The sequence below is a fragment of the Neolamprologus brichardi genome, chromosome 15 (assembly GCF_056152115.1).
Source record: "Neolamprologus brichardi isolate AB-2024 chromosome 15, ASM5615211v1, whole genome shotgun sequence".
In the NCBI taxonomy this organism is placed as follows: domain Eukaryota; kingdom Metazoa; phylum Chordata; class Actinopteri; order Cichliformes; family Cichlidae; genus Neolamprologus; species Neolamprologus brichardi.
In genome coordinates this window covers 13,255,788-13,270,477 of record NC_142118.1, presented here as the reverse complement: position 1 = coordinate 13,270,477, position 14,690 = coordinate 13,255,788, and the positions used below count along the sequence as shown (strand labels likewise).

The following is a 14,690-nucleotide window of genomic DNA, read 5'->3' as shown; positions in this document are numbered from 1 at the left end:
AAAAAGATTAGTCAAGTAAGGAGAACACAAGTTTGACTTCCGGTTGCAACTGTCAACATAAAAGTCGTGAGAAACTGCGTAAATCTTAAGGCGAAGACTTAAATAAGACTAAATAAATTATAAAAATCTGGGAAGATATCAATCATTATGAAATTTTCTTTTTCCAAACCTTGCAAATCTTTTTTGTCCATACATATGGACAGTAAAACAAGTGAATGATAAATCATCTTTCATAAATAACCTAAATAACCTCTCAAGGTCATTTAGAACAGTTTCTATAACATTTCTATTAATATCATTTTAACTTGATTGAATAAAGTTAATACTACCACTACTAATATCACTAATAATAATAATAAAAATAATGATGATGGTGATGATGATGATGATGATCATTATTATTTTCTAGCGGGTTTTTTTTTCGGTTGTTTAATGCTTTTATTTTATAGGATAGTTTTTACATCCGGTTTGTGCTGTCTAATTGTGGGTGACTTCCTGCAAGCAAGTCCCGCACATACCCCCTGCCCTGTTATTATTGTGGAAAACTTCCGTCCTGCAGTTTCAATCCCTAACTTGAAAACCTGGAAGTTACCCCCCCCCCCCCCCCCCCCCCCACCCCCTGCTCTGCCCTCCCAGAATCGTCCAGTCACTGCTCCCAGTAGGTCCACACAAAGCCGGAATTCCTGTTCTCTTATCTCATTCATCTGATTTACCGTCAGTGCAAAGATGGTCGACTTCCACTATTTCTGGAATGTTGATGCGTTGCCTTTCAGATAGGCTTCTACTAAAAATAGGCATTTACTGACCAGAACCTGTAAGCAGACGGTTTATAAAGCTGTATGACAATTTTAATAATTACAAAACCAACATGCCTCACAAAAAAAGAAAAAAAAACCCAACATTTTTTAAAATAAAAACTTAAATAAATAAATAAAAAAACAGCAGAAGTTTCTTTGATCTTAGAATAACTTTTATTTATTTCACTTTACAAAGAGGTCTTCACCAATGCTCTTATTTAATCTTTATTTGAATACAAACATTTTGTCAGATAGTGAGTTTGACAGGGAAGGTCAGAAAGTACCTCTGGGTGAAGCAAGAAGCAACCAAACTTCTGGTAAAACGGGTTTTCTGTCAAAACTCTGAGGTGACACAGATACTGGGTGAGGTGAGGAAAGGCATTGATTAAACATGGTGAAACTAATGATGGCAGTTTGAATTGTTTACTTTTTGGCCTCTGCCGTCAGAGTCAGAGATCTCCTGTTGACACTGCAGCTATTTGTATGAAGTGATGTCATCACTGCGCCATACAAGCTGATGAGAAACTCCCCTTACCAGCCAAGAATGACACCGACTTAAAGGCATGATCTGTGGTGGGGGAAGTGGGCTGGAATGAGTGAGGAGACGGTGAAATGTGTTGCCACATATCCGTGCATGCACACACGCATGCCCACAAACGGATAGGTAAGTGATTTTGGAATGATGGCTGGGGTGGGCCACATCTGGCGGTATTCTAGCATCAAGCAGGTCAAAGGGACTGCTTAGTTTAACCCAGGGGAGTGCTGAACTGTTCACTAAAAGGCGTTGAAATGCAGCTGACTGCACCCTTGGTTTGACACTGCTGTGAGTGTGGCAAATGGCAATATTTGAATTTAAAGATAAAATAATGGCGAGATGTAAAGGAAAAGCCGTCTGCTTGGCTTATCAGTCATATCAGTCTGATGGCACTGAGTGCAGCTGTTTGCAGAGATTGCATTGGGTTTCAGCAGACTGTCTTATGGCCTCCTGGTTCTTTCTGCTCAGGTGCAAAGTTACAAAGGCAAACAATGCCCTCTAGTGGGGCTACAGCATATTAACATATAGACAAGAGGCGTTTGAGAGTTCAGGCACTCATAAAATGAAAATCATCAAAGAAAAAGAACAAAACAAACAAACAAACAAACAAAAAAAAGAAATAAAGCATTTTTGTGAAAATCTACAGATGCTTCATCCATAAGTTAATATAACATCAAATAGTATCTGTGTCGACTACAAAACTGAAATCTTGCAAAGGAACAAGTGTTGACAAGCTGCTAAGTGATCTAGCTGGATCAAATCTCAATAGGTATCCCTGATAGCGGGAACTGTAATACTGATTGCTGCATACTACAGCATTTGATGCCTTTGGGTATAATACCACATTTGGTAATATTACAATGTTGCTTTCCTCTTCAGAAACGGCTGATCAAAACCAGTATCATCCACAAGAAAATCAGAATTAGGATCATTCATTCATGAATGGTAGGGACGAAACATGCATGGCATTCGGTGCTGAAAGTGATTCAAACTCTGATTTGCCATGAGAGACTTGGTAGATCAGGTGAATATTGAATGAGGATCTGTACGTTACACATTTATGTACCAGCGTCATCAAGACGTCTAAAGTGTTCACAGACCATCTCAGCTACTATGTATCAGTAGGTGTACCCTCATATATTCAGTTTAAGTTTACATTGTTTAAGAGGAGGGGGAGGAGACTCTCCCCTGGGGTTGTTAGGCTGCTCCATCATCTGTCTCAACAGCCCGGCCGGACTCTCGTCAGTGAGTAAACTGGATGAAGTCTTAATGTCAGCAGACTGTCTTTCTTCCCTTGGAGGAAGTGAGCTGAGTAGGGAATCACAGGCAATCACTTGTGAGGGATAAAACCTCAGAACTGGTGCGTACCGTATTTAGATTGGGCGGAAAGGTGGAGGAGAGAAGGGTATACTATATTCCTGGCTGTCGGTCAAAAAAATAAAAAAGCTGATGAAGTCTGAGCCCCCGTCGGCCAGGTAACCCAAAACCTGGAGTGGGGAGTCAGCGTGGGATATGGGGAGAGGAACAATGCAGCTCTTTGTGCAAGCCGGGCAGAGAAAACAAACCGTTTCCCCTGGAAAGAGATCATGTTCAGGCTCCATCTGAGAAGACCACACAAGGCTGATCAGAGCCCTGTCTGCTGTGCGGAGCAGGGAGGGGAGGAGGAGGAGGAGGAGCAGCTCATCTGGGCTGCCACACTGACTCATGCGCGCATACACACTTTAGGGCAATGTCAGACAGGAAGAAGATCTGAGATGCTCCTTTTAAAGCGCTTGCTGAACACAATGTAACACACACGAGCCAGCGACAGCCTTTTGGTCCAAGACAAAATGTGTGACTGTGTTGTGTTCTTCCCCCATGTTGGCTTGTGATGACTTGGCCATCTGGACTTCTTCCTGGGTTGGCACCCTGCTGGTCTGCAGGCAGAGCAATACTCTGCTGGGCCAACAGGCTGAGGGACAGGCTAGAGGGTGTTAGCACTGGTGTTGTCCACAAGAGGGCATGGCACTGAATCTGGCACTGCCGTACAGTGCTAAACAGGGAGTCTGTTTATTAGATAGACAGGGTAGGAGTACAAAAACAAGAAACAGAAAGAAGGAAAGGGAGAAAGAGAGACAAAGTAAGTTGTGAGATATCATATATTTTATTCTGTGCAATTTCCATTTACACCATATCTTATATCAACCTCTGCAACCCTGGACACTCATTCCTTAATCTGCCCTTTCTATATAAACACTGAGAATGAACCTTTTAGTCATGTCAACACTCAGATAACTGTTGCACGGGGCACAATCAAACTAAGAACATCTGGCCTTTTTTTCCTCTCTTACACACAGTTACACAGGCTTTCATTCAAACACACACATTAAACACAAACAGACACACACATGCACACGCACACACGTAAGGGCCAAACCAGGGTTCTGTACTCCCTCTGTCCCATTGCGTTTTAGTTTCAAACGCTCAGCGAATACCCATGTGGTGGGATCGGATTACACGGGGCTATAAAATATCCCAAATAAAGGCAAGGAAAACTGAGACAAAAAAACTGGCTGTTTCCTGAGGTGAAATCCTCCAGTTGGCTGCTGACTCTGTCAGTGTGGGAGACTTTTTTTTTTTTTAAAGACTTTTAGCAGTTCAGACAATAGAACAGGACAGCAATGTTTAGCTCAGAGCACAGAGGTGGCGAGCTAAAGTCACTCGCATACGACAGCCAGCTCCCATTACACACAACACAAGGCCATAAATCCTTCTGCACAGCACAAGCGGCACACTGTGATTTCATATGTATTGGTTACTAAGGCAATGCATGGAGCCACAACAAATGACACAGAGTAAAGTGGGAACTCATTTAGTGAAAGGAAATCTTGTTGTGCTTCAACACGAAACATCTGGAAGTATGAGATAAAGGTTTATGTCGTGCGTCCGCGACCAACAGCTATCCGTTTTTAACGTAATTACAAAGGTGACCCCTGACCTTTTGAAGCTTGGAGTGCAATACGGAGAGAAAAGCAGGCCAGGTGAAATTTAAACCATCTCTGTAATATCAGCGGATTAATCTCGGGACATACAGTAAAATGGTAACATGATCTTGTTATGATGAGATACCAGCTGGTGAGGATGACGGCTGGTGTTACAGCCCTTTGGACTAGTGACAAGTGAAATCAAGAGGGCCTTTGATTGGTCCAAAGTAAGGAGGCTTTCCTGCTGCATTCGAACAACAACATCTGGTTGGCAGAGGATAGCAGTGCTAAGTGAAGAAAAGGAAAAGGACTGAAAAGGGAGAGGGGGGGGGACTCGAAACTTCTACATATGAGAGGTACGAGCCAAAGCCAGAACAGGGTGTCATTATGACATGTGTAAACGGATCGCTCTGGTTCTGCCCCTGTGTTTTCCTAATGAAGCCCCAGAGCTCTATCACAGCTGAGGGTTCGCTCTCAAATTGCCGCGCCTTGTAGTCTGCCTGACAATCACCTCTGTCTCTACAGCACCCCAGAAAGATGTCTGCGCTGCCTTGTAGTTACGGCCGCAAGGAGCAACAGTTTGACTTTATGGTCACACGGAGAATTGACCTATTTCTCTGTGTGAATGTCATTCTGGACAAGCTAACTCATAACCTCAAGGTCACATATTTGATTCAGCAGCAGACATTTATCTTTGTCCGATACAATGAACCTTCTACTTTCTCCCACAGTCATTTTCTCCATCCATCTGAGAACAGACATATACTCACATAACTTGGCAAATGTGAGCCTAAAGAAGAGGCTGCGATGCAAACAAAGAATTGTGACTGTCAGTCAGACTGTGGTGAGGTGATCGCCTTTCAAAGTGACTCTCACTGCCTGTGCCCTCCACCTCCTTCCCTGGTGTAACCTTAGAGCACTGGGGAGTGCCAGGTTACTGGGATTCTCTCTCTTTGGCGCCATGCTGTTTAGTGACCATGCGCATGCTGTTAGACCTGTGATTAAGCTTGCCCTCTGTATGTGCGAATGTGTGTGTCCACACATTTTCCAGTCCCTGGTTAAATGGTGTTTAAAAATAATTGCTGGTTTTTATTTAAACCAATGTGGAATACCACAGAGCGTTTAATGCAAAAAAAAAGTTGGTGTCAACTTGGTTTACTGTGACATTTATCTTGCCGATGTATCAGTAAGTCTGACTTCTGGTCTTTACAAGATATAAATTAAAAAAGCCATTGAAAACCGTGCTATCTGTATTTTTCCTCACTTTACATCAGAATCTCTTACCTCCATCCTCTACTTATTCTGATCTCTGATTCTTAGGCATCTCCTCTTCAGAGCTGGCTCCATGTCTATTGCACTGGGCACATTGGCAGGGCTCCGCAGACTACCCTTGTCCCTGAGTTTGGGCAAGAGCAATGGGCCAGTGGTCCCACCTATCTTTGGCGCTGTGGGCAGGGCGTAGGCATGGTCCTCATCAGGAACATGAGAGTCCTCTCCTATGTCCCGGACTACTGTTAAGGGCTCTTCTGACAGATTAACTTGCCCCTCAACCCGCACTGGGCTAACAACAGAACACTTGTTCTCTTTGATAGCCTCCAGCTCACTAAGTGAGGGGTCAGGGGGCGGTGCTGGTAATCTCTGGGGTCGGGAAGAGTCCGGAGTGGCAGTTGTTGGTGAAGAAGACATCCCATTTTGACCATGGTCCTGAGATTTTTGGGCAGAGGATGTGGCACCATGTGGATGGTTGAACTCCTTGGGGCTGGCTGGGGTGCAAGAAGGTGGAGTATGGGAGTCCTGGTGCTGGAAGACAGTGTCATGTGAAGGTGATGGTGACAGAGGAGGTGTGGGTCTGATGATATTGTGAATCCCTGACCTGTTAACCTGCCCAGCTCCCGACTCGCCCAGCCCTGATAGGTCCACCACTCCATTGGTGCTGGGCTCTAACTTCACTTGAGTCCTTTGCAGAACCCTTTGGATGACTTGTCGCTCTGTCTGCTGCTGCTTATATTCATTTATCCCGTCCGACCCCGGGGCTGAGCAGGGGGATTCGTTGCACTGGGCTCTGGGGGAGGATGCTCCACTTTGGGGTGTGGATGCTGGGGACAGAAATGGCCTCTCTGATTTAACCCAATCTGTGTCCCTTGTGTTCAGGTCACTTGGTGAGGATAGCCCCTGAGGCAAAGTTCCACCCATTTTGTTGACTACCAGTCTGCTGTCTGCCTCAGAAGTCTCTGGAGAAGATTGCCTGGTAGACCTGGATTGAGCCCTGTCCAGCAAATCTGGCACAGGCTGAATAACTCCGCTGTGACTTGGAGTTTCTAGGGATGTTTTAGGGGGGACTGGAATTGGGATAGGAATGGGTATGGGGACAGGTAGGGGTACAATGATGGGATAAGGCACCAGGACAGTGGGCTGGGGCAGAAGAGGGCTAAAAGAAGGAATACCAAAGTTCATCATGGGAGGCATTGGGACAGGACCTCTTGGCATCATATTCAGCGGAGGGGAGTGTAAGCCAGGAAAGTAGGCTCCTGGGAAGGGGTGTATTAGTCCAGGGGGATTCATGGATGAAGAAGTAGGGGGCTGAAGGTGAGGAGAGTGCGGAGCTCTGTGGATAGGGCTGGAAGGAGGGCCTGGATGTCTGGGAGGAGTGGCAAGGGGGCTTTTTAAGCCCTGAGCATGAAGGGGAGGCCTTATAAAGGGCATGGGGATCTGAGGTACTGGCTTTTGCTCCAGAGGGGGGCGAGGAAGAGGTGGAGGAGGAAGGGAAGCAGGATGGGGTGACACATCCACAGTTGAAGAAGGTGGGGGAGGCTGGATAGACCTCTCTAGGGTCCTTAGACCAGAGACAGGGAGTTTTGAAGTAGAAGAGGATGCTTCTGAGGGAGACATGGAGGATTCTCCTAATCCACGGATTAGTGCAGGCCCTTTAGGGGAGAGGTTTCTATTACGGGCTTCCCCAGTACTGTTGTTGTTGTTCCAAGATTCTGGAGTGAGTAGCTTTTGCCCAGCTACATTGCTGTCTATCCTCCCCTCCTGATTGGTTCTGTTTGGGCTGGAACTGGTGCTGGTGAGAGCTGCGCGGGCTTCCCGGTAGAAAACATCCATCTTGTACTGGTTCAGACACTTGGTGCTGCAGAACTGGAGTCGCTCCTCACCAGATCCAAAGTCCAGGTACTCTTTAGTGTGACGAACATGCTTGCACCAATCGCATACCTGTGGCACAGGGGAGAGAGACTGTGGGGGGTCACTGGAGTGAAAGATTGTATGTGAAAACAGATCTTTGTGTAGAAACAGAAGATTTTCCCACTATTCATGCTTGTTAAACCTTGTCATTTTCATCGCGTATTTATATTAATATCTCACAGTGGAAAACAAAAGATGCATTGATAGTGTCCTCTTACTCTGACATTGGTGTTTATCTTCAGCACCAGTCTGGGCGAGTCCTCTGTATGGGGGTGCTGAGGGGATCTCTCACTATGGAGATCTTCATCTCTGGCCTGACAAGGGAAAAACACAGTGTGACAAACATCACATGAACTACTGTCAGTCAGGTTTCAGACAACAGTTCATCTACAAATACTACACTGGAATCACTCTGCGGTGTCTGGTCTCCAAATGTGAGCTTCTTATGTAACAAGTACAAAATATAGTTTTAAATAAATCGCCTTGTCATGAAGCATAGCATTAGTCTGAACTTCATGCAACAACCAAGCCCTAAAGGTCAGTGCAACAAAAGAAAAGCTGTGTTGCGAAACAGATACAATTCTACAGCCAAGTGGGGAAATAATGCAGGTGATGTATTGTCGTATTATTAATGGTTCTGCCAGTATTAATATAGGAAATTCTTCTTGATTCGTGTAAGCTGATCTCATGTGGATCTGAGTGCTCCCCCATCTCTGTGACCCATTGAGTCGTGTTGAGTTACGAAATATGAGGCAGCTGAAGGTAAGGTATGCACTGAAAGTGGACACCTCGCCCCAGGCCTCCTGGCCTTCCTCTCAGACAAGCAGCAACAAGCCAACAGAAATGCTTTCCTCCCTGCCTCCGAAAAACTAGAGGGCTTGTTGCGCGCAGTCTGTTCAGCCCCCCCGCCCTTGTGTCTCCGTTGTTGTGTGAATTCACCCACCACGCTCTAAACAACAGTGAGGGTGAAAGCTGATATAGCTACTTGTCACCCTGTACCTCTACAGAAGGTATATTCATGTCGTAATGGAGGCTGAAAAATCACGGCAAGCGCATCAGAGCGTTTCTCTGTCGTTGCAGCACTCCTGTCCTCCAGACCAAAGCCACTTAATGGCTGGTCCCTTCTCCATTAACGCGAAACTGATACTAAGTGTCCCACACAAACTTTGACCTCCCTCCCACCATTCCTAAACTGGATCAACCATACGCACTAGGAATTGTGTTCTTAGAGATCCACCCTTTTTAAATTTCTGTAAACGAATCCATCAGTAATGACCTCCCGAGATCAGGAGTATCTGTTTCTGCTAGTTTGTATACCTGCCAGAAACCACTTGATGCCCGTTTCCCTTTGTGTGATGGGATGTGCCAGGGCTGAGGCAAACTGCATATAGAGTACCTGTGTTTGCCTAAATGTATATAGTTGTGTCAGACTGACTACTGAATTTACAGATTGCTCATTATCATATAGATACCAGGATTTACAACACCTCACCAAGAAGAGGCCAACATGAATTGTTTTTGACCCTCAAATGTAACGATAATGTGCAGTACATTATATATACTAACCTTATTGCGTTTGAAGTAGGCCCGTCTGCAGGCAGCAAAACACTTCTCACTGCAGAAGCTCTTGAGCTCTGATCCCATACACAGAGAGTAGCGTTTTACACCTTCCTTCTGGCACCACACACATACTATCTGCACATTTTGTACATCTTCCACTGCAGGAGGGAAATCAGAAGAAAAGCTATGTTAGATGATCTTAAAAGCACGAGAATGGTGTGAAACAGCTACAACTGAGTGCTTTTTAGTCTCACAAAGGAGAGTGCACTAAACAGCGCGCATCCAGCTGTGATCTAAACTTCCTGTATGGATGGACCTCACACTGAATAAATCTCAGATTAATATTCTTCCAGGGAACACAGAGATCTTGCTGCATCCCTCTTATAACCTTCACTATGACAGCGCTGTTATTTATTTATCCATCTATAACGGGTGAACCCATTCTATGCTTATATTCCTGTACATCGTACAGCAGAATACCGACAGACTTACAATTCAAGCATTGTTAATCAGGGATGCCAAAAACCTTCAAACTAAAAGCAAAAGCCGCAATTTATTACCATATGTGGCGTTTATTTTTCAAAAAAACAAAGTCCGAACAACAGAAGAATTACACAGTCTACACAGTATAAAAAGGTGCAGCAGCATTAGTTCTTCTGTTTAACTCACTTTACTCTTAATAGGCTACAAATGCTTACTGCATTGCACCATAATTGCATGCTGAGTTATCTCAGACTGTTATTACACAGTTATTACCTTTGCAGCAAACATGGTTTATGTCACGAGACACTTTACAGGTTATCTCTCTTTTTCATAGCTTGTAGCACACAGAATTTCTCTTTATTTTGTAAAAGAATCAAATTTTTAATATACATAATTATTATATATTTATCTATAATAATTTTATATATGATATAATTACCGAAAGAGGCACCAAAGCAAGCTCAAACTACTGCACCTAGTAGGGATGCCTCTTAATCATTGCTCAGGAGTCTAGTAGGTAAAAACTGAACCTGCACCATCTTCTGGAGCTTGACACTACACTCTGACGTGCTAGCACATGAATATCAAACTAATCATGAGTAGTAATACTAAAAGCATATGTATAAGGAATGCACAACAATCAACATTTAATCTCCCCATATTTGCCCCTACAGCCTGCTACCTGCTGATGGCTTTATAAGGGGGACGATGACAGGGGCACTCTTGTGCTCCTTCGGGGTCGTCAAGGATGAGCTTGTTGAGGAAGAGGAGGGTGACGAAGACGGGATGCCGGAGCACTCTCTCTCTCCGCTCTTGTTCGGCAGGACCAAGTGGCTGACTTTGGTGTCCAGGCTTTTGGGTTTTGGCAAAGAGTTTTCTGCAAGACACAAACAGATTCCAGTGTTAACTTGAATTCGTCGAGTAACGTTACACCGTGCAGCAAATCTGCAATACGGCCTACATGATACTATAATAACTTTTTCACAAACAACAGATGTATCTGAATGAATGAAACTCGAGAAGTTCCGACTACAGGAAGTTATGTTTAGCAAAATTGTGCAGTGACTCAATGTCTGCATTACAACCTGCAGAACCTGTTAGCATAAATTTAAGAACACTGCATCAATAGTGAACCCTCGACGGCCGCCCTCACCTTTCAGCACAGACACATGCTGACGCCGTTCTCTGTAGTTTCTGATCTCGTTGGCCTCTGAATCTCTGAGATCTACCTTGTCGTAACCGTACCATCCAAGGAGTTCATTCATGGTGCTTTCTGCAAAAGTCTGCATGAGAAAAGAAATCAGTGATTAGTGATAATCTACGCATAGGGATAACTGAGCTATGGCTGCCTACAAATAGGAAATTGTGAGCATGCATCTATGGGTTATTAATGGACATTTTTATCCTATGTTAAACATAATCAGACCTTCCTTCTCTGAATCAATGTGAGCGATTCTTTCTCAGCCACAGCCTGGTTGGAGAAATGAATAGGGGCACAGAGGAGTACAGTATGACACTTTTTCCATGATGTATTCAAGTTGTTTACTCTTGCTAAATCTGAGACGGAAAGGTTTAAAACCTAACACCAGTGTGAAATCTATGAATCATCCTTTGTTTATCTCTTTTAATTGGAAAAAAGACGGAGAAAGAAAACTTTTCTCCACAGATGGGATGTGTGGTCTCAGTTTTTTTTTTATTACGACCAGATGAAAAAAAATACAAAGGTCTCTCTCTTTATCCACCCACCTCTCTCTGTGGCTTTGGAAGAACTGGATTGGAGGAGAAACCTGATCCAGAATGGGCAGAAATCAGAGCGGGACACCCTACACCACAGCCAGGTCCCACGGTTCTCGGAAATGCCCCACTCTGCTCTCCTCTTCTCTTTCCAATGTCCACCACTCTCTCCCTCTCTCTTTCTCCAGCTTTCCCTGTCCCTCCCTTTGCCTCTTTTTCTCTCCTCTGCCCCCCCCCCACCTTCCATCTTCACCATCCTCCCCTCCATCCCAGCACCTTCCAGCCCTGACACCCGACACAGCACGGCCTCTCAGGTTTCACCCTTTTCCAGCACAGCCAGTCTGCTGTGGTGGTGGTGTTGTAGTGCTGTAGTACTGACTGCACATTCTTTCCCCTGCTTTCCTCACTCCGACCTCTGTTCTGCACTAGGGCCTCAAAGAAATGGATCTCTCCCTCGCTTGCTCACTTTCTGCTGTGTGTGTGTCTGGGAGAGTGTGTGGGTGAGTGCAAGCAGAGGTATCATATCCAGCTAAATATGCCTAACGATGATTAAAGTCAAGTATCCGGTTTCTGGTGCCGTGCTCGGGGTCTGACGTGGAGGGAGTAGGTCCGAATGTGGTGTTGAAACAGATGTATTGCAGAGACAACACTGGGACGGACCTCAGCTGAGCTAGAACTCAGCTTGCCAGCCTTCCTGCCTGTATTTCTTCCACAGCCCCCCTCCCAAACCCCCTTGCTTTTTCATCATTTGACCAGTTTTTAAGGTGCACATCTTATGGGATTTTACCCGATAATTTGAATCTTATATGCTTCCCATCATGCCTAATTTTGATATCTTGATGTTCTCCAGAAGTTCGACACTGATGGACACTCTCCTACTGTATCTACACAAACAACCCAGTGCCACTTCTTTCTTTTTTTTTTCTTCTTGTGAACGAAAAGACGGGCAATATTTTTTCTTCACCCACCCCTCCACTTCCCACAATGTTGTTTTTGTTTCTTTTTGGCAGTTTAGACAAACATCTGCTTTGCGAGAGTGACAAGCCATATCCCAAACCACAAAGAGAGTTGCAGCCAAAGGCAACAAACTGGGGCCGACCCTGAGATTCAGCCCAGGCAGGCTTACATCAAGCGGGGATAGCGTTTCACATGTTTTGATTAAAATTAGTTAAGATGTAACTCTACACCTCCCCTGGATATCAAACGCTACAATCCAAACCACTTACACAAAAAGAGCACATTTCCTCTCTCACGAAGGCCAGAATATCCCCCCCACCCCCCTAAGAAAATGACTTTTTAAACTTTTATTTCTCAGCTTCAGCTTGAAGAAGCCTCGAGTATTCCTTACCCCACCACAGTCAACAGTCTCAAATATCCAGTGTCTAAACCCAAACAAAGCAGACAACCCATGGATTAGTTTCCATGCAGTAACAGGCTCATAATAGTGGGAGGGAATCGTGCCTGTTACTGTGATTTAACTTATTACTGGCTGTGCAGTGGCTCTCCTTCTACTCAAAGAACAGTGGGGAGATTCTTAAATGACATGTCATCAGTGAGCACTTCAAGCGGGAGCGTTCGTTTAATGTGATGTTTGCATTCTTTAACAGTCTGTGACAGTGATTTTAGAGCTTTCCCAAGGAGCAGGGCTATTTAAAGAATATAAATGCCCTGTCTCTTTTTCATGGGGGCAAGCCTCTGTGGTACAGCAAGTGAGTGCACCGCAGGAGCGGGGAAGAATTGACGCACATCTGGATCTCCACTGGACAAGACTGCGCGTCCGGCCGCAGCTGGCCTGACATGGCGTCACAAGAAGGCAGAGGTCAGACTACTCTTCAGCACTAACATTTATATAATCAAAAAAATCCCGTGTCTGTCTTTGGGTCTGTTTCAACTTGGATTTATAAACACGTTTATTGATATTTTCCAGTTGTCTTCCTAAAGATAAAAACTTTCGAGGTTTTTCTTGTTTTGCAATACAGCTTCACGCAGTAGGATATAATTGCTTACATAAAAGACAGAAAGCGAGCATTCATTAAAAGCAAATATAGTTTTTGATATTATTCCCCGCACTGATTTGTGCGCTGCTGTGTGCTGGAAGACGTGTGCGCAAAGAAGTTATCGCCCCGTCTCATCTGATTACAATAATAATAATAATAATAATAATAACAACAATAATAATAATAATAATAATAATAATAATAATTTTTCAGTGGCACACAAACCCACTCTCACCTTCATCTCCTGGTTGATTTCCCTCTTTACGGGGTGCGCGGGTTTCCTGCTGCGTTTATTTTCCGGTGGTCTCCCTTTCTCCATCTCTGGCATAGTCCCGGTCTGGCTGGATCCGTTGCGGATCAGTGTTGAGTGTCGGCTGGAGTAGTTTCAATGGAGTATCTCAGAATGAAAGCTGTCACTCCTGGTGACAGCGGCTGTCATTCCCGGACGTCCGAGTCCCTCATTTGAGGCTTCACACCACTGAAGTCCACTGAACATGCGTGCACTGTGCGCTGGAGTGTCCGCCGCTGAACAATCTCAACTCCCTCTTTCCCACTTCTGTCAAGTTTCTACGGAAAACCAACATACGTCTTCCGCTTTGGATTTTCAAAGTATAACCACTGTCAACTGTTTCTTGAACGCATATTAAAAACAAAAACACAATTATGCCAATGATTTGCATCACCGCGCAAAATTTGGTTTCCAAATTTTAAACACTCTTGCGAGAAGTATTTTAACTTGACTGAAACATGTACCAGCAAAAAGTTTATCATCAAAATTTAATTGCATTTGCTGGTTTTTGCAATATTTGAATGTTGCAGTGTTGGTATAATATAAAAAAATAATTACATCATAGACTCTGTAATGAAAGATGGGAAGCACGGTGCTCTCTCAAAGCTCATTAACTCTGTTCAAAACCTACTAAGGTTTATTATGTCATTTGTTTTGTAAAGTTTAATTTGCCAAAATTATATGTTATCAGTTACTTAATGTTTCCCCTTCAGCTTTTATTATGAAAGGTGCATCGCCTGGTTACCGGTCTCATTCGTGCGCTCTCTGTGAGGGGAGGGCTTTGATTTGATGTAACCCAACACCTGGCACCCACCCCTCCCAAATCTCAACAGATACATTTCATAAGGAATGCAAAGACTGTGTTTTATCTGAGGGGGCACAGAACAAACACTGTCTCTAGACTCTTGTCTTAAAATAAAGAGATGAAAAGAGCGCTGCGAGTTAAAAAAGATACCAGAATGTTTGGAGTTTTCTCAAATGGCATCCGTCTGATCCGCGCCCGTCTGTGTACGAGCGTGTGCGCGCAACACCTAAAACGTCCACATTTGGCCTCTGAGCAATCTTGGCTTGAGGAAAAGTGCCAAATGCCCGAGGACAGGATTTACACAAAAAAGAGTCGTTTGTTCGTGTATGTCTGCGCACAGATGA

General features: G+C 44.4%; 1 protein-coding gene across 2 annotated transcripts; it reads right to left on the bottom strand.

Annotated features, from left to right (window-relative positions):
• Positions 1-959: 959 nt before the first annotated feature.
• On the bottom strand, positions 960-13,819 carry LOC102795558 (sine oculis-binding protein homolog). 2 transcript variants are annotated; one of them, XM_006792524.3, is made up of 7 exons: positions 13,488-13,819; positions 10,675-10,804; positions 10,204-10,398; positions 9,045-9,196; positions 7,697-7,792; positions 5,580-7,529; positions 960-3,377 (listed from the first exon to the last, which is right to left on the bottom strand). In XM_006792524.3, exons 1-6 carry the CDS (start codon positions 13,578-13,580, stop codon positions 5,589-5,591), a joined length of 2,607 nt encoding a protein of 868 aa, XP_006792587.2. In that variant the 5' UTR covers positions 13,581-13,819; the 3' UTR covers positions 960-3,377; positions 5,580-5,588. The 2 variants fall into 2 exon arrangements, with proteins under 2 accessions (XP_006792587.2, XP_006792588.2); XM_006792525.3 differs by having other exon boundaries at positions 5,580-7,508.
• Between the last annotated feature and the right edge of the window lie 871 nt (positions 13,820-14,690).